Here is a 23,296-nt window from a genome sequence, read left to right on the forward strand (position 1 = left end):
GACTCAAAGATAAAAGCTGTTTGGCTCTCAAAGCTCAGTCTGCTCCTCTAATACAACATGTTAATACAACATTTAATCACCTTCAAGGTGCAGAATGGATTTACTGAGAAAGTTTTAAAACGAGAAATGTCATTTTAGATCAATATACGGTGGCCCTGTGGTGCCAAACGCACACACCACAATGAAATATGATGTCTGGCACAGCTGCAAAATCTGTCTGCTGAATTTTATGAGGTCAAGTGTAACAGTGTGCATAATAAAGCCCCCGAGAGTAGGTGTTAGTATTATTTATTTCTGTCATGCACAAACCATTATTTTGTAGAATGTTTTAAAGCGAATTCATTCATGACAACAGAATATAATCTCATGTACACATTTCACCACAGCTTCAGTGACAAACTACAGCCAACAGGTGGCAGCATCTCCTTTCATGTCATGAACACCTGATAATAATCGCAGCCACTCAACCTCCATTACTCCTCACTTGAAGGCCTGTTTCTGTTTTGCTCATATTTTAAAGCTCAGCGGGAAGAAACAGATGTTCAGCAGCTTCCAGATGTTCTTCTAGTCAGGAATTAACAACTGTAGGGATGAAGATGCAGAAAATCAGCCAGCTTACAGAAGCACTGCTGAGACACACACACACGCACACACACAGCTTTAGTCTTATTAAGTCTGACCACATCCTGTTCACAGAATTACACACAGACAAAGTGGTGACCAGCAGAAAAGAAAGAAAGTACAGCAACGATCTGATGATCTGATTGTGAGGGATGTGCAGTTGTTCGTTTTTACGTGGCTGTTTCGGACAAACAGGAACATCCACAGCAAAGAACATTAGTGAAATGAACATTTTGACCAGTTGTGTTTGTGTTGTGCTGAGTCATTTATTTACAGGCTGTGACCAGAGAAGTCATCCTCTGACCCGTTTCATTTTCCTAGAAGTGAAAGTCACAGTGCATCAGTCCCCACAGTATCACAAATGTCTATCTACAGGTCACTGTGACACACGTCACCACTACTGAGCAAGTCAACAGTTTGTATCATCAGACAAACATCATTCCCATCCTCTCTGTGGGTTCAGAAAACATAATCTTGGTAAAAATATGAGGAAACATGCAGAACTCTGACTTTCAGTATGAGATAAGCTTCAACTGAAAACATGACTTATCTTTATTGGCATTCGTGATAAAGTCTTCGTGAGCTGTACTCGTGGCTTCTGACTGATTTAACCAAAGTGACTGACGGTCAGCTGTTTTTTTATTTTGAAAGCAAAGTGCACTCATCATTAACAGACGCTGCAGATTCCCTAATCCCAGTCTGATTTTATGATGACAGAGAAAGAAAAGCAGCTCCTGTTAAAAAGAAAACATTAAAACAGACCTAATGGGTCCTGTTTTGGTAGTTATTTTTGAAGTGTTCCCAAGACATAAAAAGTACATGTACAGACTCAGCAGTCAAATCTGATCTCAGGTTTTTTTTTTAAACCTGCTGACTTTGCCCAAAATAAGGTTTTAAATAGCTTTGCGTGCCCTGGAAGTTAAACTGTCTTTAAGGTCAATGTCAGCTAACCAGACATGTGACCAAACAGTCGAGTCAGTAAAGGTTGATAGCTTGCAGCTGGAGCGATATACTGTGTCGTGTTTGTGAGCACAGTGTACTTCTGAGCAGGAGTGGAAATAACCCGAGTGCATCTGAAATGAGCCGCAGCCATTCCTGCTACATACCAACAACAGTACCAGGGGGAATTTAGGAACATTTTAGTCACAGTTAAAGGACACTTCAAACATTTTCTGTTTCTTGACTGTGCCGATTTAACTTTTTATTTGTTTGGCATATAAAGATCTAAAATGTCTTTCAATGCTGGACTCAACTAAGAAAGTTCATTTCTACAGAGAAGCATTTACGAAAAAACACCCATAATTATAATTACTTGAGTTTAGAAGAAGGAAGTGCACAAGTGTAAACAGGCTGAAGTTAATGACATAGTTCCCCTATTTTTGCTTTAATCAGAGAAAAAGCCCCTAGAGGGAAAAAACATCAAACAAACCCGTCATTGTGTTAGTTGTGATATGAGGCTCTCACTTTATTTCTATGATGAGTTCAGATCAACAGTCCAGCCAACTGCACAACACTTACAGTTAATTTAAATGAACAGAAGACAAAAGAGCATGAATATAATACAAATATGTCACAAAAAACAAAGTTCCAATGTAAAAATGGTACTGTGAAATGAACATGTTTTCCATCATACATATGAACACGTATTTTCTATGTATTATTTACTAATTTGAGCCAACAGATCCACTTGGCTTGGACACAAAATATACAAACAACAGCTAAACATGGAGGGAAGCCACATTTCTCTCCATGGGTTTCATACCTCGTTCCTCCTGCCGACTCCTGATATGACCGCTCATCCTGCTCGGTTTTAATTTTGAACGCCCGTCCATCTTCTTCCACTTTCCTTTTACACATTGCACTGTCCCTTTTGAGCTTCAAATATCGATTTATTCTTTTTTTTGACAGTGGATATTTCCAATGAACTTTGCTTATCACTCTGTCAGAGTCAGACTGGATATCAGTAAGAATCCACAACATTTGAACTGACAAACTAAAGAAGATCAGTGGGGACTAGCAAAACAGAAAACAAAGAGTGAAATATTAACACACTGAGTACATCAGATAAATAAAGACTTAAATTCTGAAAAGTTCTGAGAAGAGATCGATAAAAATCAGAAACCTATGGACTGTTTTGAGAGCCGCTGCTGCTTTTAGATCTCAGAGGAAGTCCCTCTCTGACCTCTGCAGCCTCACCACACACCTCAAACGACAAACAGCAAACAAATTGTATTTAAAACTAACCTGAACTTCACGACTGAGCAGTTTTCTGATGAGTTTCAATGCCTGAAGGCAGCACAACAGGAGAGGGCGCCGATCAGGAGAAAGGGTGAGATCCTGAGGCATCAGGACAGGAAACGAGCCGAACTGTCAGGGGCTGAAAGCACCAACTGACTCAGATTGTGTTAAAACGTCTTCAGAATTAAAATCCTTCCTATTCACCAGATTAATGTTCGAGTGAACTCCTGAAAATGAAAGTCAATGGAAACATCAACCTTGCAACTTGTGCAGAGGAACAAATTTAAGTGGACATGACAGGAAGTCTAAAAACAGCGACGCCCGATCTGAACGTGAGATCAGCTGAGTTTAAATAAGGTTTCTGATATTTACAGATCCAACTCAGAACTTTCCACAACTCATATAATAACACAATAAAACCATTGTGATAATGGTTTGTATGTTTTTTAAATAAATATTATGGTTATACTATAATCACATATTACATTACCTGACTTGTGTTTGGCGAATTATTTTGATCTAATGGAGGCAATGGCCAGAAAGAAGGAAGTCGCTGATTGGCTGCAGTTGCCACAAATAGCAGCAAGTATAATAAAGTGTTTAAAAGTGCAAAATAAAAGCTTAAAGAACTTAATAAAGTGCTTAATTAGCTGTGAGAACCTGCGAACCGTGCTACTGTGGCCCCGTTTTAATGCACTGTCTGAACTGATTTACTCTACGTCTGTCTCCTCCACCTCTCTACCTGCTAAAAGCTCCACTACGCTCGCCTGCTGTTCTCTACCTGCCGCCTGTTCTCACAGTAAGATCAAGCTCTGCAGAAAACCGCACAGAATAAAGTTAGAGCTTAAAAGAAAAAAAGGGAAAAGAAATAGAAACAGTCATGAAGCTTGTTGCAGCCACAGCATTGACCTAATGTTACTTTTAATGATTGATGGGAGAACATGACTTGAGATCAGAGGAGCGGTGCATCGAAGCCATGTTGCTGTGAGGGGACCCTTGTTTGTGCTGTCTGCTTGATAACAGGGTCAGAAAATAATATTTTACACATCGCCTGATACATTTCAGATCAGCTCTTTTTCAGGTGGATGTTTATAATGTTCATGTTCCCTGTGTGTTGATGATTTCTTTTTTCTGTGGATACATACAGCAGCACTAAGAATAACAAAAAGACTTAAAACAACAGCAACAATACCTATAGCTAAAAGAAATGTCTTCTTGTCCTGTTCATCCTCGCTTCCTGCAGAGAAAAAACAAAACAGGTGTGAGGACTCAGGTATGCTGACAGTATTTCTGCTTTTATACTTTGAAATCCTGCAAACAGTAATAAACGCTGAGCAGCATCACTGCGTCGTGTTTCAGAGACTGACACTTTTATTTTCTCTCTCTAAAGCTGCTGCATGTATACCAAGTAAAGCACCAATCAAATAAAAGCATAAAAACAAGAAACAGAACTAAATATAAACTTAAATATACAATTCAAAATACATTTTCCCCATAGAAAGAAGAAAAGCAGGGGTGCACCCAAAGATGAGAGTGCAGGGTGACGCTAGACCCCAGAAATATGAAACTTCAGTTCATTATTTTACGGTACCTTGTTAGTTATAATTGTACTGATACTGATATATTGCTCGATTAATATAGATAAAACCACCCAGAAGTATAACCCAATAAAATATCCATCTTATACATTAAAAGGAAGCACATTTTAATGCTGCAACAACTATGATCCAATCATATCACGGACATTTTTCTGCATAATAAAAGATTCTGCTATAGGTACTCGAAAGCTAAAGTACTAGAGTGAGTACACAACTTTGTAAATCAGTTATTCAACACTACACTCAGTTTAAACTCACACAGACTCTTTTCATGTCATCTGTGTCTCGGCTGCACACCAGCCTCAAAATCGGAGTCTTTTCAACCAGCTGCCTGCACCGTCTTTGTTTCTTGCTTCACTGAACCACCACATTCAAAACTCTGAACTATGAGACAGTGCAGGTTAGTCCGTGGACTTCAAACATGTACAACACACTCAGGTGGTATAATAATGTCACACAGAGCATGGAAAAAAAGAGCAATAGCAGATGTCTGAATAAAAATAAAACAGCCAATAAACAACTGTGTCAGATCAGATATGTCACCACCTGTCACTGCAGGATGCATCATTATATCTCAGACCACAGTAGAAACAGAAAAATAAGATCACTGCAGTTTGCAGTGAAGATTTCATAAACATCAAAGTCTGCGCTAAATTCAGAGCCCATCCAAAGACGATATTTTTTAAATCCTTTCCAGTGACGTAGGTTGGGGATTTTTCTCCTCTTTCTTTTATCAGATGGTGGAAAATAACATGCAGGGTCTTCTGTTTTTACCATGAATGAACAGATAATGCTTCCTTCCGAAAAGCCAGCATCACAGTTCACAGACACAAAAAGCTCTTTTGTGCTTAGCCGTGCAGTGAGGGCTGCAATTTGCCTCTGCATGTCCCTACAAGTCAGAAGAAGAATAAGTAGTAAAGTGAACCTCTCAACTCACCAGAGTCTATGACTGTGAGGTCGATGGACTGCCTGGACTCACTCTGAACTCTCTGACCGCTGCTGAGATCACTGGTTATAATTCGACACTCATATGTTCCTGTATCGTTGACGTTGACGTTCTTCAGAATCACAGAAACGTTTCCGTTTTTCATAGACGGGTCTGCCAGCTCCACTCGGCCTTTAAAACGCTCGTGCTGGTAGCTTTCATATGAGCGCCGGTTTCGGTAGAAGAAGACGTATCCGTCTGACTTAATCTCAGGTATGCTCCACTCTAACAGGGTGATATTTACACCACTGGGATCCTGACAGTGAAGAGTGACATCTTGTCCACACCTCACTGTTATATCTGTGTGACCAAAGACAAAAGAAAAAAGCAAACATTGATAACGTGTCATACTGCATCTCTTTAAGATATATTGTGTAGAAGAACTCATGTGAGTCCCTCTAAAGTAAAGTTGTTTTCTTTCCAGTACATGAGCATATTCAGAGACTTCTGACAGGAACAGGACAGGAAGCACTGAAGACATCTAAAAAAAACATCAGCGGACTCAAGTAATGGATTCCTGCAGCTCGACATGCATCCAAAACAAGCCCAAGGACCTTAGAGAAGATGTGCATCTCTTGAAGATGCACTTTCACCACCATCTCTGCTGTATTTTAAAGTGACATGAAAAGTCACAAATGTCCTTGATAGGTGTAGGTTAGAGTCTTCTGCTTGCATTCAGGATTTCATGCAGGATTTGTGGGGATTGGTAGCTTTTCTGTCTCGGTTTATGCTTTATTTACAAGAAACAAAGAACAAAAATGCACTGCTGAGACAAATCACATACAGATGTTAGGAGAGTCAGAATACAAGCTCCTATTCAAGTCTGTAATGAGCCTAGTGTTGTGTTGTTTGTTGGAAAAAGGGTCCTCCATAAATGTGAATGTGTCACCTGCTTGTGTGAATAACTTTTTATTCCAGGAGATCCACAACAAAGGAGAATAAAAAAAAATAAAAATCAAGCTCAAAGTGACCTCATCCACCTCTGTGATTATAACCTACTCTGTGCACACAAACACCTGACTCAGGTTACAACATTCATTGTTTGTGTCTGGCTCGATTACTTAAAATCACCTCAAGGGATTAACAGGTTTCGTGAAATTCCCTGCTGAACAGAAACACCTTGAGTAACAAGCTCTTCTCGAAGAACACCAGACTCAAATCATATGGTACAAAGTACTGGTCAGACTTTGTGGCTCTCTTTTTTAGAATTTGCACATTTTCTTCCCAGCGCCGTTCCCAAGAATCCCTATCAATATGTTGACTGTTACAAAGAACCCACAATGACACAGCTGCGATGCCCTTGAATTCTCAGGAAATGTTTTCCCCGAAATTCCCATTGTACCATTTGTATAACCTTAAAGATTTGTAAATAAAAACCAAATAGAATAGAATAGAAAAGCCCTCTCCTGTCATTGTACACGTACAATGAAATTGTGGGTGTGCCACACAAACTGGGCAAGTATCAACTCTAAAAAGTAAGAGAGCAGGAACAAACATGATTAATGTGTACAAAGCAGGAGAAAAAGCGGGGATTAAAGTGATTAAAGAGCAGTTTGCAAAGTGTCTTGTGTTTCGTGTGGCACGCTACGTGATGATCAATGGCAATCAGTACAATTCACACAGAGTTGAGGAATGGCTGCAATCACAGAATAGTATGATGGTGACAGATGTCCCCTTAGGCTCCCTCCTCCATTCAGAGATGGTCTTTCCCTTTTCACATAAATGGCCTCCTTGACTCTGCGCTCAAATCAGCGTTCCTTCCTGTCCAGGATGTGTACATCCTCATCATTGAAAGCGTGTCCACTGGCCTGTAAGTGTAAATAGACTGCAGAGTCCTGGCCATCTTACAATGCTGTGATTGAAGCCATTCCACAACTCTATGTGAATGGTACTCAAGGCCATTGATCAATGGTCATGTGAATTTGCATAATTAATATTAAGGAACTGACCTCCCAGCCCATTGTTCCTTCATGGTTTCAGTCATTATGCAAATGTACTCTTCCTAAGATCGGGGAAACCTTCAGCTGAGACTGAAGAAGTCACTTGGATGAGTGACGAAACGTTTCTCCCACAAAACGCTACGTCCACATGAACAGAATCAACTTTTGGAGATTTCAAAGGCAACATCAAATTGCACTGATATGAACAACATCTATAAACCTATATGTCTGGAAGCTACATTGCTAAATACAATAACATGCGATTGTTTTGTAACACATTAGGTCATTTTCTGGTTTCATGCAGAAAGATAAATATGCTAACAATATGACAACTTAAAACTACTGGTATAAAGATTTCTGTGTTGTTCTACTTGCAACAAATATGAATGTTGGGTCTGTGTTTCCACAAGCCTCGCTAATTCTAGAAACGTATTCATCATGAAGAAAACAAGACAGTCGATCGATCGATCACTTGCGCAAGGGAGGCCTGTGTCCACCACGAAAATGACCTCGGCGATGACCTCCCTTGCTGCCTTTTTATTGAGAGACAAAACATCAGAACAAAGCCACGCCCACATGGTTCTAAGGCAAGGCATTGTATGTATATGTGTGAACTTCTGTAAGACTGTGTGTGTGTGTGTGTGTGTGAGACCTCCTGCTGACCAAAGGGTCGTAAACGCAGGAAGCTTACATGAAAAGAAGCAGATCTTCCAGATAGTTTGTATCTGCAATAAAACATTACAGCCCCCCACCTAGAACCTGGAGAATCTGGGGGGAAGGACAGTGGAATTTCTTTCATCAGAGTTGGCAAGCATAGAAATGACAACATTTAACAATTCACTCTAACAATGCATCAAAAGGATTTATCCATCAGAGGGAGAAAAACAAAAACAAAAACTAAAAAACCAGAACAAAAGCAGCAAGACGTGACTGACTGATTACAGTATCTTATCATAATCTAGCTACAGTCACGCTAGTTAAAATGAAAAATGAAACCAGCCTTTAAAGGTGTGCTGTGAGTTTAGGGCTTTATATTTGAATCGCATTCCACGATGACCTCGACCATCTTAGATATTATTGTAAAACTATGGTATTATTGTATTGTTGTAGTAAACCGTGCTGTAAAGACACCTTAGGCAATGTTTTCTATGACAAACGTAACTCCAGTTTTCTGAGGTAATGGGCTATGGTTAGGGATGGGTATTGATAAGATTTTAACGATTCGATTCTTTATCGATTCTCTTATCGATTCTTTTTTTTTTTTTTTTTTAAAAAGGAGAACACTAAGGTCGATTAGCTTAGAACTTTGTTTTATATCTTCTCTTTGAACAAGATAGAAATTTAGGAGTAACATGGCCTTACAAACCCAACAATGACATCTTAAGAGATCCACAGCCTATGGCTCTTCAATGGGGTGTCACAGGGTCCCCAGGAAAAAAAATTGTAAATGTAAAATAATAAAATAAATATTCGTCTGCAGCAATAACAAAGTATAACATAAATTGTTCTCTGGCAATTACACAAGAATATCCAGTAATGTCCCTGCCTACAATTAAACACATTCACTTACCAAAAATCGGGGGCATCTGCTGTGGCAAATGGGTTCAAGCCTTTTACCACAAACTTAGTCACTGCTCGGTGACATTCGTCTATCCTGGCCTGAAAGGAGACGCTACGGGTAGACTGCAGCGAGAACTGCCAGCATCTGAGCCAGACTCTGTCTGTCTCTCTCATCATGGTCACCTATAGGTGACCATGATGAGAGAGACAGACAGAGTACATGTACATGTACAGTAATGGCAGGTCTTGTAATAAGGCAGATTGCGCTAACATAATTTGCACTGTTAGTTGATTATTTACCCGCCGCATTAACGGGAGAGGACGTGCAAACGTTAGCGCTGCTGCTGGGTTGAGAGTCACGAGTCCGGAGCGGAATTAAAAACGCGTGTCATCGCGTGTTTTGTGAGCAAATGCTTTTGCATATTCGTAGTGTTTCCTCCCTTAAATGAAATATCTACTTTGCAAGTTGCCCTGTTGTCATCGGTTCTCATAAAGTATAATCAAACTTTTGAGCGTTTGAGCCGCTTAGGCGCCGTGTTTCCTGCCAGGTAAATGACGCGCCGCAACGTGGTGACGTCATTCGGGGCGACTGGAATCGATAAGGGAATCGTTTGCAAAAATGGCAAACGATTCCAAGGAATTGAAACAGTGGGAACCGGTTCTCAACAAGAACCGGTTTTCGATACCCATCCCTAGCTATGGTAGTCATTAACAGCAGATCCTTTGATCCTCGGCCTATCCTTGTGTCAGGCTGAATCCTATCCATTTGTGTGTGTCTAGCAATACATTTCAAAATGAGCTTTCTTAAAAGTGCAACTGCACATTATCATTTTAGCTGTATTCCAGTTACGGAGTCATTTCCAGACCATTATGGAAAAAGCTGTGAGATCTCCTTATTATTCACAGATACATTAGCTATATATGAACTGTCTTCCTCTTGTCACCCCCGCTAGGAGCAGACGCTAACTGTGCGCTGCAAGAGGGTCCATGCTCCCAGGTGCTGCTGATAAGGAGCCAATCAGACACCCGATTGTCAGCACATGGAGTACCAGAATCTTAAAACTAGATTCAAAAGAAGAATAGTCTGTTTGGCGCTGCGAGAGAAGATTTGGCAAGTTTTTGAATGGGTGTAAACCAGATACTTAACTCTGCTGCTCTGGGTTAGGGCGTGTTATTTATTTGCTTTGTAAATGCAATGTTTACTGTTTCCTGTCTTTTTCTTCCCTTTCAGTTCCAGTTAGATAGAGGCGGGGGAACTCCAGGCCTCAAAGGTGGCCTTGAGGTTTTAGATGTGTCCTTGATCCAGCACAGCTAATTTAAATGACTGAATTACCTCCTCAACATGTCTTGAAGTTCTCCAGAGGCCTGGTAATGAACTAATCATTTGATTCAGGTGTATTGACCCAGGGTGAGATCTAAAACCTGCAGGACTCTGGCCCTTAAGGCTTGGAGTTCCCCACCGCTGCAGTAAGACATCAATAACCGATGTTTTAGATGTGCAAAAGATCAAATATGGACAATATATAAGTATTGGTGGTGCTGAGGTGGGTGGTAGGCGATGGAAGCATGCAGTCCAAATTAATCTCTGCTTAGAGCCACTCAACACCTCGTGCTGGTGTTCCAGGTAAACTGGTTCTTATGTTAACTGGTTAGATTTGTTTACTTATTCGACTCTCGGTGTTCCAGATGTTGGATCCGCAGATTTATCATTTTCACTGAGTGTTCATCTGTCTGTCAGTGGCTTATGTGGTTTGACAAGATTAAAGACCTCTGCAAAAAAAACAAAAACAATCTCCAGCTCCTAGAAATTAGCATCAATATTATCTCCCGACAACAATGAAATTATTTTAATTAAAAAATAATAATAAACTTTAGACGAGCCAGTGTTTTCTCACGACACCATCGATCAGCTCAATAGACCTTTGAGTTTACCTGCATATATCCTGTTGACCTGTCAGCTGTTTAACATCTGCTGATTTAGGAAACACGCCCAAGTTAACCAGTGATAACAGTCAAAGTTTAATGTAATCAGCTGCTGCTCGATATAACATGATGTCATCGTAATATTCTGCACAAGATAAGCAAACCAGCAGGGTGTAAAAGAGGAGCGATGTACACCGAGATGACTACAGAGCACTTTATAAGCAAATCTGTTGCTTTAATGAGAATCTGGGCTGTTCGCTTTTGAAATAAACAGATTTCCTGGCACGCATCTATCCGATTGGTACCTCAGTATATCTTATTATTATATATATAAACTATATAGTTTTGCCACCATTTGTTTAAATGCAAAAAACATCATCCTCTCAAAGTGGAAAAAAACCAGTTAAGCTGGAACACCGGCTCTGATTATAACAAATGGACTGGAAACGCCTTTCATTTACTTAACAATATTCATGCCTGCAGCCAATGAATTCAATCTCACTCGCCCATCACTTCAAACTCTTTTCTTTGATGCAACATTCTGCCTATATCAAGTAAAGAAAACGCAGTTTCGCTTTTGTTTCACTGCAAATCTGCAGATTTAAAGAGCAGCAGTGAATCTCAAAGATATGTTTATCATCTCGCTCGCATTTGATTTTATTTACCATCAGCCGGGCCACAGTTACGATTTTCAGGTGGCTGCTCGCTGCAAACACGCTGCTATTAATAATTACATTTGAACAGCTGTTTAAAAAAAAAAAAACTTCCCTAAAAATCGTGAGTCACAGCGTTTGGCAGACTGCCAACTCCTCTGCTTGTTTGGCACTCACCTTCTGATGCCGCTGTCTCGAAAGTCAGAAGAAGAAGAAGAAGAAGAATGTGAGACATTTCTGCAGAACAACTCACAACCGACCACCCTGAAGTTGCTGGAAACTGGATGTGTGTACATTTGTTTTGCCAAGGAGTCAAAGGCGGTCTGCTGCGTTTAGGACACGCCCCCAGTCTTACGTTTTACACAGTCTTTACAATATCTCTGTGCGACGGTGATCACTGTTTTTTTTTTTGTCTGTTTTTTTTTATTTGTGTGTTTGTTTGTTGCCGTTTTTGTACAGTGGGAATTTAAAATCACTCCATACATCAGTTACATCTAACTATAAAACCTGTGCTGATCTATTGTATGTCTAACGTCTCACTGTAGCGGACTGCAGTGTTATTCATCATTTGGTCGAACTCGCAGCGCGCACACACTGTAAGGTTCACGGAGACGTGGGCTGGAAAGCTGCATTAGCTGTCTCAGCGGGGTTTAGCTCTGAGGCTGCACACACTGTTTATCTCGCCTTAGATCACACGCTAGTGGCAGGGCGTGGAGCTGTTTGTTTACTGAGGATTCCAACCACAAAAACATATTGCAGTCTATGCTGTTAACCTCAACCATCTCTGCTCGCCTGCTCATCGTCACTACCCCGGCATATCCTCCTACACACCGCAGCACTGCCCTGATCTCTCTCCCCTGTTTGAGTAGCCTAGACGAAGTGAGATCATCCATGAAGTGTTTATATTGTTTATTAGTGTTTATTATATATTAATTTTGCTTTTGGTTTGTTTTTTGTTTCTATTATTCTACTATAGATGCTGGAGAAATGATATTTGGTTTCAACCTGTGTATTTCTGTAAATGTGAAATGACTGACTGCCCTCTAGTGTCCGTCAGCGGGCACTGCAGGTTTAATTCTTACTCATAATGATCGAAATGTTTAACTAACACTGCGCAAGATGAACTAACCTGTAATAAACTGTCTTCAGCAGCAGTTTTACAACCAGGAAACTCAAAAGCTGTCGAAATGCCTCTGAGAATGCACGTTGATGCATTCAGGGACATCAAGGGAAAAGCGCTTATTCTAACCCAGGATAGACGAAGACGTCAGGGGACGCTTGCTTTCTAAGTGCTCACGTTTAAAAGGCTTCATTTAACAACAAGCTGTTCCACATGTGTGCGGGTAGAGAAAGAAAAGGGACTGAAAAGTTGTCGACTCGAAGAATGACACGAACTCACCTGATCACCGTCTTTGGCTTCCTGAGGTAAAACTGCCCCCCTTTGCATTCATGTGTGCGGACGACCGTCACACGGACGTCCATGAGGGAGAAAAGGAATGAAAAGCAAAACACTGCGTTTAAATCCTCCCAGTCTCCCAATTCTCGCTGAGTGACAGCAGGGCTGTCACTGGTTTCGATCAGGTGGCACTTTGAATGAAGCATGGCTGCAGCACAGCAGCGCATGTCCGTCACTTTTCTTCCGCATCGCTTTTTTTTTCAAGTTAACTTTATTAACACACTGACATGTTCAACAAGTTAAATCCCAAAAGGGCATCTTGTAGTTTGCGTGTAAGTGCACCAGCGAGTAAAAAAAAATCTCTCCATGTGCGTGAAATACACACTAGCGTTAAGAATTTGCTCAACAACACAGACAAATTTCCATTTACACAAGAAAGATATAAAGATATATAAAGTCTACTCTCACAGCTGTCATTTCTGTGTTGTTTGTGTAGCAAAGCTGCATTTCTGTGCATGAGAAGTTAATCAAATACCTGAAAGTTTAAATTTTGTTATATGGTGCAAATCATATACAGGCCAGAATAACAGCTTACATAAATGTCCTACATTTTACATGTTGAGGTTGGTTCATTCAGGTCATGATAATTTCCTCAAAGACTAAGCGACAAACACTAAAACAAATTTTATGAAGGTTTAAAACTAATAATATTCAGGTGCCCACAGCTTTGACATGTTTCATTCCTTCCCGTTCATCGCTTTAATAAACTCTGTGATTCATATTTCAGCTTCAAACCTGAAACTTACAGGACTTTCCTTTTTTCTTTCTGTCTTTTTTTTCGTAGAACTGCTTCAGAGAAACCACAGGGCCTCTAAACTGCGCTGCCGAGAGGAAGGAGGAGGGTTCAAGTGCTTCTGTGGAACAAGAAGATCTCAGATCTGTGTGGCACGATGGGACAAACACGTCTTCTGTGGCCGCTCTGTAAGTACCACATGCTGCCTGTAAATCTTATTGCGTGACTTGAAGCTGTTCTGCTGAGAGTGGCAGCGAGACACTTAATACTCAATAACTGTGATAATGACCTCGAGATAAATGGACAAGAGACGAGACTACAAAGAGGAAGATGCAACTTTTAGGATTGTCTAAGAAGGTTTAAGTAGAAGTGTGCACATCAGCTCTTTCTATCCAGCTGCTTTACATCTGTAACAGGAGGTTATAACATTTTACTTTTTAAACGTCATTAAAAATGTGATTTTGCACATAAACCACTGCAGTTTGAAACTGTATCCTCACCTCCTCCTACACGGCACGTCCTGTTTAAAGAAGTCGTTTTGAGTTCATCGCTTGGAAATTAATTTGTGGTCACCGTTCTGCTGCTCCTATAAACAGATGTTGGTATCTGTTGTGCTTCGTTTTCAGGCCTGATGTCGCTGCTCTGCTGCACAACTAACCAAGGTGAGGGACAACCTGCTTTATTACCAACTAACACTTTTTATAAAAAATAAAAGAGTGTAAAAACAACTTGGAACTGTGCTGAATGTGACAAAAGTAGAGACAGAATAGAAACTGGTTAGGCTCAGATGGACCAGCTGAGTCAGAGCAGCTTTAATGCACGGTTGGTGAAGTGAAACTCTGTGTGGTAAAATTCAGTCAAACATTTAATAAAATGTCTTGATTCAGTTTAATATTTGAATAAAAATCCTGCTGATTGTATTTTTAATGATATTATAAAAGCTCAGCCTTCTGGTTTCAAATAGTGTCAGCTAGATACCAAGACGTGAGCAGAAGCAGCTCCTGACACGGAAGTCGATACATTTCTTGTCAACGATATTACTATAAGAGTCCAGTGAACAAGCTCCGTGCACTTTTGAGGCCTTATTAGTAAAAAAAAAAAAAAAAGAGGGTGAATGTAAAAAGGTTAGTATCTTCATGTTGTCTTCAGAGTGACCTGTAAATCTTAGTTAAAGTGATCGGATGTGCTTTTAACATAGACTGAGAGAAAATCCAGTCACATACATGTTCAGCTCTCACCAGACTGTCTACCTAAAAATATTAAAAATCCGTTTTTGCAGTTCGGTATCTTTTTTCCCATCAAACATGCTCAAAATTTCAAATTGAATTGAGTCTTTTTTCTGCTGTTGGTTGTGTATGATGAGGTTTATCCCTTATATTTAAATGTGTGAGCAAAAAAGCCCCACAGTGCTGCTCACACCTATTTGAGGGGGAAGAAGGTTGGTGTTGAGTGAGAGGAGCTAAAACATTTTGCTTCAGAGAGACGATGAACTAAGAGGCACATAGGACACTTATGTAAAACCCACAGTGTTTGATCACTACATGAACATCTGCACAGCTGGTTAGTTCAACCTGTCAGCCATCAGGATTCTGTCTAAGTAAACAGAACAGCAGCACTCACAGAAAAACGTTTACTGAGTAGAGCTGTTCTGTTTATTGTTGTATTACTGTATTGCACCAGATTTAGGATTTGGAATTTAATAAACTGTTACGTTATATTTTGTTTAACAAGATCTACCTGCCAGTGACTTTTAACATCTACTAGTGTATCAGGATGGAGATGAGATTCATCAGGGTGATTTGTGACAGAAGGATAGCAGCAAGATTGAAAGGGAGGGCTTATGGCATCTGATCAACAAGCTGTTTCAGAAGCTGCACTTGTGGATCCTCTTTTATGCTCTCTATGTGAGAAAATATATAAATAATTGTTTATGTTTTTCTCTCAGTTCATTTAAGTGTGAGTCCCAGCAGCTCTCAGTTCTTTGAATATGACTCTGTGACTCTGAGCTGTGAGGAGGACGACAGCTCTGCTGGATGGACTCTGAGGAGAAACACAAGCAGAGACATCAGAACTGAGTGTGACAAGTGGGGAAAACCAGCTGGTTCTTCCTGTACCTTCAACCACATCGTCTTAGTAGACAGTGGAGTTTACTGGTGTGAGTCCAGAGAGGGTCCCATCAGTAACATGGTTAAGCTGACAGTCACTGGTAAGCTGAGTGTGTGGAGTTAGTGTTGATGAAGCTGTGTGTAAATGGATGAAATGCTGTAGTTTGTCTCTGTGTTGAGGTGGATCAGTGATCCTGCAGAGTCCTGTCCTCTCTGTGATGGAGGGAGATGACGTCACTCTGCTCTGTAAAACAAAGACCACTCCCTCCAACCTCCCAGCTGCTTTCTATAAAGATGGCTCCCTCATCAGGAAGCAGCCTACAGGTCACATGACCATCCAGCATGTTTCCAGGTCTGATGAAGGCCTCTACAAGTGTGACATCAGCGGTCATGGAGAGTCTCCATCCAGCTGGATCACTGTCACAGGTGAGGCTTCTGTTTATATTACAGATTTTAGACCAAAAGCGACTCAAAGTGACCACAAAGATCCCTTTTTCTCTTTAATTCCAGGGTCTTCCACCTCTCCTCCTCCATCAGCTTCCACTGCCTCTTTCTCCTCCTCGTTTTCCTCTACTCCTCCTTCTCAGCGCTCCTCTCCTCCTCTCTCTGTGCTGGTTTCTGTTCCCTTCATATTTGGGCTGCTAATGCTGGTTGTATTGGTTGTACTGGTTAGGCGATGTGTCCAGAGGAAACCTGAAGGTGAGACACACATTCTGCTCACACTTAATGTGAACATGTTAAATAGTTTAAAGGAAAAAACTGTAATCAAATATCTCTAAGTTTGGCCAGTCACTAATCTGAGTGGATAAGCAGCACTGGAGACCAAACACATGTAGGTGTGATTATGAGGTGAACTGTTCCTTTAAAAATGGTCACATGGTGCACAGGATGTGTTAATTTCACATTTTTATATTTGTGAGTTGTTGAGCCATAGACCTTCACATTTTTAAGTAAATTCTAAAAGTCCATTTTAAGCTACTATAATTTATGATAATCATCATATTTGAAATATATCCCTTATATTTTAATATTTATGATTAGTTTGTGTTTTCAGACTTTGTGGTCAAAGAGACTCGATGAGAGCAGAAGCTCTGCTGCCATCCAGCTATCTGACTGTAAAAAAAGAGACATTTTTTTCAGCGTTCAGAAAGATTTTTGAAAGAGTTACTGTTTTATTTCAGCTTCATTAAAAACACAATGCTTTATACATATTAACATGCCGAAGCAGCAGTAACGGTTGTATTATCAGAGGGAAATCTTTGGTATTTGCAGAGAGAGATCCTGCAGCTGCTGCCTCCTACTCATCAGTGAAAAGAACAGCAGCAAACCACCGAAAGGAATCAAACAGCAAACGAGGTACGCAAAGTTTCCTGTTATATAATCTCAGAAGTCTTTGATGTTCCTCTGATGGTTCCACAACAGGGTCTGCCCAGCTCGTGCTTGGGGTTTTTACAACATGTGTGTTGGCCCAAACACCCATGTTTGATTAGGTAGCATGTTAATACTGTCAGTACTTTCAAAGCTTCACTTTACGACCAAATACCCGTGTGTTTGAACTGCACATCAGCATGCTGAAGAAGAAGGAGAAGAAGGAGAAGCTCTGCTGCTGTCCATTTTCAGTTTCTCACCCCTGGACTGAGAGAAAAAAACACCTCGATTTTTTTATTTCGGTTTTACTTCTCATGTTAAACATCATTAGCTCTTTTCTATATTTTACACACCATCCACCAAACGGTTGCAGTGATTTTCAGATCTCATAACTTTATATTTCTCACAATCAGAATACTTCATTAATCCCTAATAAAATAATAAAACGTTCCGTTCACAATAGAACAAAGAAAACAATGTGTAAACTGAAAATATGTACTTTTTAAAGAAAACAAAAGTCTTTTTACATTTGAATAAAGTTGGCCAGGGTCATGTCAAACAAAAACAACAGTCTGTAAACATGCGGGAACTGAGGACTGGTGCTGCTGGACTTTTAGGAGAGCAATGTGGTCTCATTCTTGTCCCATAGAGGATTCCAGCTGCTCAAAGTCCTGCAAGAAGGACAATTCACCACTTGGACTCTTCTACTACAAATTCACACTGTCGTAATAGATGCAGTATGCAGTTTGGCATCGTCTTGCTGAAATATGCTGAGCCTTTCCTGAAAAATACATCTGGACAGCTTGCTCCAAAACCTGCATACGTTTTTCAACACTGACTTTTGCCTTTCCACATGTGCAAGCTGCCGATTCCGTACAAACATCCCCAAATGATCAGAGATACAGACTTTCAGGCAGAGGTCTGATATGAAGCCCAGTGCTCCCTCTCCTTCACAGACAGTACATTTTTGCAGTGCTCCTGAGCCCGTGCAGTGATTTCCATGAAAGAGTCGAGTTTGTGCTGTCTGAATGCTCAAAACAGGGATCTCAAGTAGCACTGAGGGCCCTGCGCACAGAGATTCCTTCAGATTCTCTGAATTTGTTGGTGATATTCTGCACTGTAGATGATGAGATGTCCAAAGGTTTTGGTAATTTTATGTGGAGAAACTTGTCATGTTGAGAAATTGCTTGACAATTTGTAGCCGCAGTTTGTTGCAGATCAGTGGTCTTCATTTCTGAGAAGCTCTTTTTATACCCAGTCATGTACCTGACCTCCTGCCAGTTAACCTGATTAGATGCAGCATCGTTCTCCAGCTGTTTCTTTTTTACTTTCCCAGCCTTTTGTTGACCCGTCCCAACCTTTTCATAAAACATTAAAATGAGTCTTTTTCGACATTTCAAATGTTTTCTGTGCTTCATTGTGAATAAAATAAGTGGTTAAGAGATTTCACACAGTGTCAACATGTTTCTGGATTTCAGCTGTATTAATATTCCAAATGCTGAAGCAGCAGCAGCAGTACCAGTCCTGTTGTTTATGGAAAGTCTGACTTTGTTTTACAGAGCAAGATCCTGCACCAGATGCCACCTACTCCTTAGTGGAAAGAACAACAGCAAACAGCCAGTATGAGTCAAATGTGACCAGAGGTATGAAACGTTTCCTGTTACACAGTCTCTAAACTCGTCGATGATCCTCTGACATTTCCTCAGGATGTTTAAACGTGTGCTGGATGCACTGTGATGAAATCGACTTCAGACAGCGGTGATTCATTAAAGATCGTGCACTGCAGAAATGTTGAAATGCTCTCTCTTTGTGATGTGCTGTCATCAAATGTTTAAGAGATTTATTTGCACTCTTTAGTTTTTTTCCCCAGGTTTTAATAACGTGTGGGGTCATTCGTAGCCAGGTTTTAGTAGTTGAGCTTTTCCTAAGCTGCTTCTTTGCTTGACACAGGCCAATAATTTGACCCGTCTGAAACACAGCAACATCATATCTTCTGACATGTTTAGGAACTGAGAAGCTCCTCCGATGCTTTCCTCGGTTAAATAACCTGCTGCTAAAATAATAATAGTAATAATAACATTATACATTGTAATAACAAGCTTTTATTTCTCAGTCCTCCTTTAATAAGGCAGAAAGTGCTGCTGGAGGAAGTAGCTGTGTGCTCTCTATACTAAAAATTAAAAAACCTCATTAAACAGAACACAGTGAAGTTCAGGCCGTCCAGCATCCACAGCTGAATCCTTTGTTGGGAACTAAAGCTGGTTCCCTGTAATGATGTTAATAAACCACATTAACACACTAAGCTCATCATGTCCTTTTTATTAAACACAGCCAAAGTTTGTCCATTGGACTTTCACAGAGAGCCAAACCCACTTTGTTTGTGACGTATCGACAAACCAAGTTAAACGTTATAATGATGCGTTGCTAAATGGTAAACACGGTCAGATCAACGTAAAAAAACAGAACAAAACAAAAATGTTTAGTGTTTTTCTTTGAAATTGGTTTTGCAAAATATTTTAATGCATCATGTAAAAGTGAAACATGTTTCTGAGTGAGTTGGGGAGCTTTGTGGCCATTGAGCTTCCTGTTTTATTAACTAACACAGTCTGTAAACATGTGGGAACCTTAGCTGAGGTGTAAAAGCAGCTTTCGGTGAAACACCAGACACGCTGCATCCTCCTGCTTGCAGGTCTAATTTATGAAAAGTCCAAATTTTTCTCACCCTCAAACAACAGTTGTGTATCAGTCGCATGACTCTGTCTTGTCTTGCAGAGAGCGATCCCGCTGCAGTTTATTCTTTACTGTATGGAACAGCTGATGTCAGCTATGCACAGATCGCCATCAGGACAAACAGCAGTTACAGAGGTACAGCTGCTCCTCTTTCATGCTCGCTCCACAAACTCCTCTGTAGGAAAGTTTAGCAAAAGAGTAGCAGCACACACTGTGAAAATCACTGTGGTCACATGAATGTGGTTATTAGCTCTGGGAGGAGGATAAATTATAATATTAGAAGCATATGAAGAGGTTAAACACATGATACACACAGCTGTGGCAGACAAACCCCAGTTTGTGTGATGAAGACAGTACATTCTGTAACTATAGTAAGAAAACATGTTGTATAAATGTGAAGGTGGTGTAAACAACTCTGAGATGTCAGGAGACGAGGAAATAAAAGGTGAATTTGTAAGTTAGCAAAGTTATCACATCATTCATACACAAAAGGCCTGAATACAACTACAAATGCATGTTTATAATTTAAATATTGGTTACTATATTCGTGAGATTCAGGTGTTCATACAGTGTACAAGACAGATTTAGTTTTATTCTTTCACCTGCAGTGTTAAACTCCTCCTGCTCACATCAGCTCCTCTGTGATAAACTGAGCCGGTGCAGGACTGAACCTTCTGTAATCTGTGTGTTTGTCTTCAGACTTTGCAAAAGACTCAGCCGTCATCTACTCCTCGCTGAAGCAGACCCACACACCTTCACCACAGCTTAACCAGTCTGACCATTGACGTCCAGCTCGCTGCCAAACACATCCCTGCACTCCTCTCTATATTATTTATTATTTATTTAATCCTCTGTGTGTTTACAGTCGTACAGCTGCACTGGACCAGTTTGAATGTAGAGCTCAGGATGAAGTGGAAAGTTTATGTTTGTCTTTAATAAAAGATTTTAAAGATAAAGCAGTCTTCCGGTCACTGAACACACCCGTGCAACACCAGAGATGTAAAGAGGAGACTGATTTCTGCCCTGAAGCAGGTGGTGTCAGAGGAGAATGTAGCTAGGCACCATCACATGTAGTTTATAGGATGACTTCAGACATCAAGAAGAAGAAGTGAGTGAAGGCAGAGGCAAGGATCACATGGTGGAAGTTGAAGAAGGAAGATTGTTTCTAAAATTATAATAACTTAGCATAGATTTATGAAAAATAGCTACTGAGCAGGTAAAGATTGCTTGCTTGTCACACTGCAGTCTACAACAGAAGTCAGTATTAACTTTTTATAATCTTTTGGAACATAAAAACTGAAAAAGTATCAAACATAAGTGTCAAAATGTGTGCAGCCTGCAGAACACTGACTCTCCGTTCCTGTGTGATCTCTTTTCTGATGATGTAGCTTTTTCTTTCGGACTCTGTATTTACAGTTTTGTGCCATTAAAGCTCAGAGTGGAAGCCACTGTGGGCCAAACTTAAGCTCCTGTGCTGCCACCTAGTGGCTATATTTATACCACACTCTGATGCTAAAGTTTGACTCACACTTGCACATCTCAGGGTGAAGAGGAGACCTGAAGAGAGAGGAGTAAGGCAGCAGGTGTTTTAACCGACGAACCCATCCTCACCTCAGAGCCTCATTTCAAAGTGATTTAAATGTGATGTTCGCACAGCTGCAACATCTGTCTGCTGTATTTAATCATGTCAGGTCTAACAGTGTTCATGAAAGTTACATGTTTACAGCCTTCACATAAAATTGCATAAAATTCGCAAAATGACACACAGTTAAACTGTTGTTCGTTCATTCATTACTCTCAGACGCACATGGCAAAACAGTCAATGACGAAGAATAAGAAAAGGAAACTGAAGAACTGAGACTGATTTCTGGTTCACATGGAGAAGGATGAAGGAGACAAGGAGGGGCAAAACATCAAAGCATGATGTTGAAGATCCATAAGGAACGTAACCTTCAAAATACAAAGGAAGTAGTAAGAACTAGAGATGTGTCGGTCGCGAACGAAACGGCTCTTAGAGCCGGGTCTTTGAAGTGAATGACGCGAGCCGGCTCCTTATCGCGAGCCGTGAGAGTTTTTTTTTTCTTTCTCTCTCTCGCACTTTTTTTCCGCTTCACTCCGCATGTAGCACAGGAACAGAGCAGGAGGGAGAGAGAAAGAGAGCCAGGGACAACAACGTCACATTAGAAAGGTATAGTAATCATCCACAACTATTTTCAGTTGCAGATGATAAAGGATTCAGAAAGTTTGTTCATGCAGGTCCATATGACAGAGAATGTGCATCTTCTTTTTGTTTTCATATTATAATTTATATTTAATTGTGTTGTGTTTTGCAGTGTTTTGTGTTGTTTCACTTTAAATTTGTTTAAAAGGAAAAAGCTGAAAATTTAAATAGTTAAAAGTTGAACTGTAGTTGGTTTTTGTATTATATGATTTATTTATTACATTTTATGTGGAGTGAATAAATAAAAGTATATTTACGGTGGCCCCTACAGACAAAGCACATACAAACTTCAAATCATGTACAAAACACAACAGGAGTGCTCCAGGATGCTAGGCACAGTGTTGAGCTTTTGTTACCTAGCGGCTACACAAGCCAGGAAGTACCAACGACCGGATTTGGTGTAGTAACAGGTAAATTAATTATTTGAATATATATGAGTGCCTGTGTATAAATACACAAACAATACACATATGCTTTCAATTGTGTAATTTAAGTGATCTAGTAGCTCTGCTTTGGAAATTCAGTTCATGCTAGAAATGTGTTTTGGAGTTTGTACGTGTTTTGTCTCTAGGGGCCACCGTATATATTTATATATAAACATATATAAATAAAACCACTCTTTTTTTACATTAGTAATTCCTTTTGTGCATAATTTTATATTATTGTTTATTAAAGCAACAAAACAACCTGAAGAGCCGGTTTGGAGCCGAAAGAGCCGGTTCTCTAAAAAGAGCCGGAAATCCCATCACTAGAGCCCAAAAAGCCTCCGTCTCCTCCTCCTGATTTCCTACACAGGAAATAATCGAACGTCTCCAAAGTTACGTAACAAGAATCTTAAATTTAAAAAAAGTCACTGAAATAAATGTCTGCTTGGTTCAACAGGGTCGTTCTGTCACAGTCTGAAACATGGAAACGTGGAACAAAGGACAACAGATGACCTGACCCTAAATAAAGGCTCAATCAAGAGGAGATATATTTAAAAAAAAAGAAAGAAAAAGAACACATACGCTAAACATCAGTTTTCTGTGAGTAATGAAATAAAATCAGGTGACCAACCTTCCTGACATTTTGAATTCTTTCTTCTTCATCACTGCAATACATCACATGATTCACAGCTCAGCTTAAAACTAAAAGGTCAGAGAGATTTTTCTAAAGAACTGCTGCA

General features: G+C 40.1%; 2 protein-coding genes across 7 annotated transcripts; one reads left to right on the plus strand and one right to left on the minus strand.

Moving 5' to 3' along the window:
- Positions 1-319: 319 nt before the first annotated feature.
- Positions 320-11,847, minus strand: LOC147334324 (ICOS ligand-like). Its single transcript, XM_086286760.1, has 3 exons — positions 11,696-11,847; positions 5,395-5,742; positions 320-4,096 (listed from the first exon to the last, which is right to left on the minus strand). The coding sequence occupies exons 1-3, from the start codon at positions 11,751-11,753 to the stop codon at positions 3,921-3,923; spliced, it is 582 nt and encodes a 193-aa protein (XP_086142886.1). The 5' UTR covers positions 11,754-11,847; the 3' UTR covers positions 320-3,920.
- LOC147334325 (low affinity immunoglobulin gamma Fc region receptor III-like) lies at positions 9,916-20,837 on the plus strand. 6 transcript variants are annotated; one of them, XM_086286560.1, is made up of 10 exons: positions 9,916-10,053; positions 13,759-13,895; positions 14,334-14,369; positions 15,653-15,913; positions 15,993-16,238; positions 16,323-16,511; positions 17,085-17,168; positions 18,740-18,823; positions 19,953-20,045; positions 20,610-20,837. In XM_086286560.1, exons 2-10 carry the CDS (start codon positions 13,865-13,867, stop codon positions 20,693-20,695), a joined length of 1,110 nt encoding a protein of 369 aa, XP_086142686.1. In that variant the 5' UTR covers positions 9,916-10,053; positions 13,759-13,864; the 3' UTR covers positions 20,696-20,837. The 6 variants fall into 6 exon arrangements, with proteins under 6 accessions (XP_086142686.1, XP_086142681.1, XP_086142687.1 ...); XM_086286555.1 differs by having other exon boundaries at positions 15,993-16,511; XM_086286561.1 differs by lacking the exon at positions 16,323-16,511.
- Positions 20,838-23,296: the final 2,459 nt, after the last annotated feature.

Source organism: Aulonocara sp. 'chitande type north' Nkhata Bay, linkage group LG3, assembly GCF_057382095.1.
Source record: "Aulonocara sp. 'chitande type north' Nkhata Bay isolate Kocher_YH1m ecotype deep benthic linkage group LG3, A_spYH_male_GT1.1, whole genome shotgun sequence".
Classification (NCBI taxonomy): domain Eukaryota; kingdom Metazoa; phylum Chordata; class Actinopteri; order Cichliformes; family Cichlidae; genus Aulonocara; species Aulonocara sp. 'chitande type north' Nkhata Bay.

Excerpts from the sequence above, each read along its gene's own strand:
- LOC147334324 (XM_086286760.1), bottom strand. The coding sequence starts at position 11,753 with ATGTCTCACATTCTTCTTCTTCTTCTTCTTCTGACTTTCGAGACAGCG. Across the intron at positions 5,743-11,695 it reads CGAGACAGCGGCATCAGAAG|ATATAACAGTGAGGTGTGGA; the intron begins GTGAGTGCCAAA and ends TTGGTCACACAG. Across the intron at positions 4,097-5,394 it reads CCTCACAGTCATAGACTCTG|GAAGCGAGGATGAACAGGAC; the intron begins GTGAGTTGAGAG and ends TTTTCTCTGCAG.
- LOC147334325 (XM_086286555.1), top strand. The coding sequence starts at position 13,865 with ATGGGACAAACACGTCTTCTGTGGCCGCTCT. Across the intron at positions 15,914-15,992 it reads GGTTAAGCTGACAGTCACTG|GTGGATCAGTGATCCTGCAG; the intron begins GTAAGCTGAGTG and ends CTCTGTGTTGAG. Across the intron at positions 17,169-18,739 it reads GGAATCAAACAGCAAACGAG|AGCAAGATCCTGCACCAGAT; the intron begins GTACGCAAAGTT and ends TTTGTTTTACAG.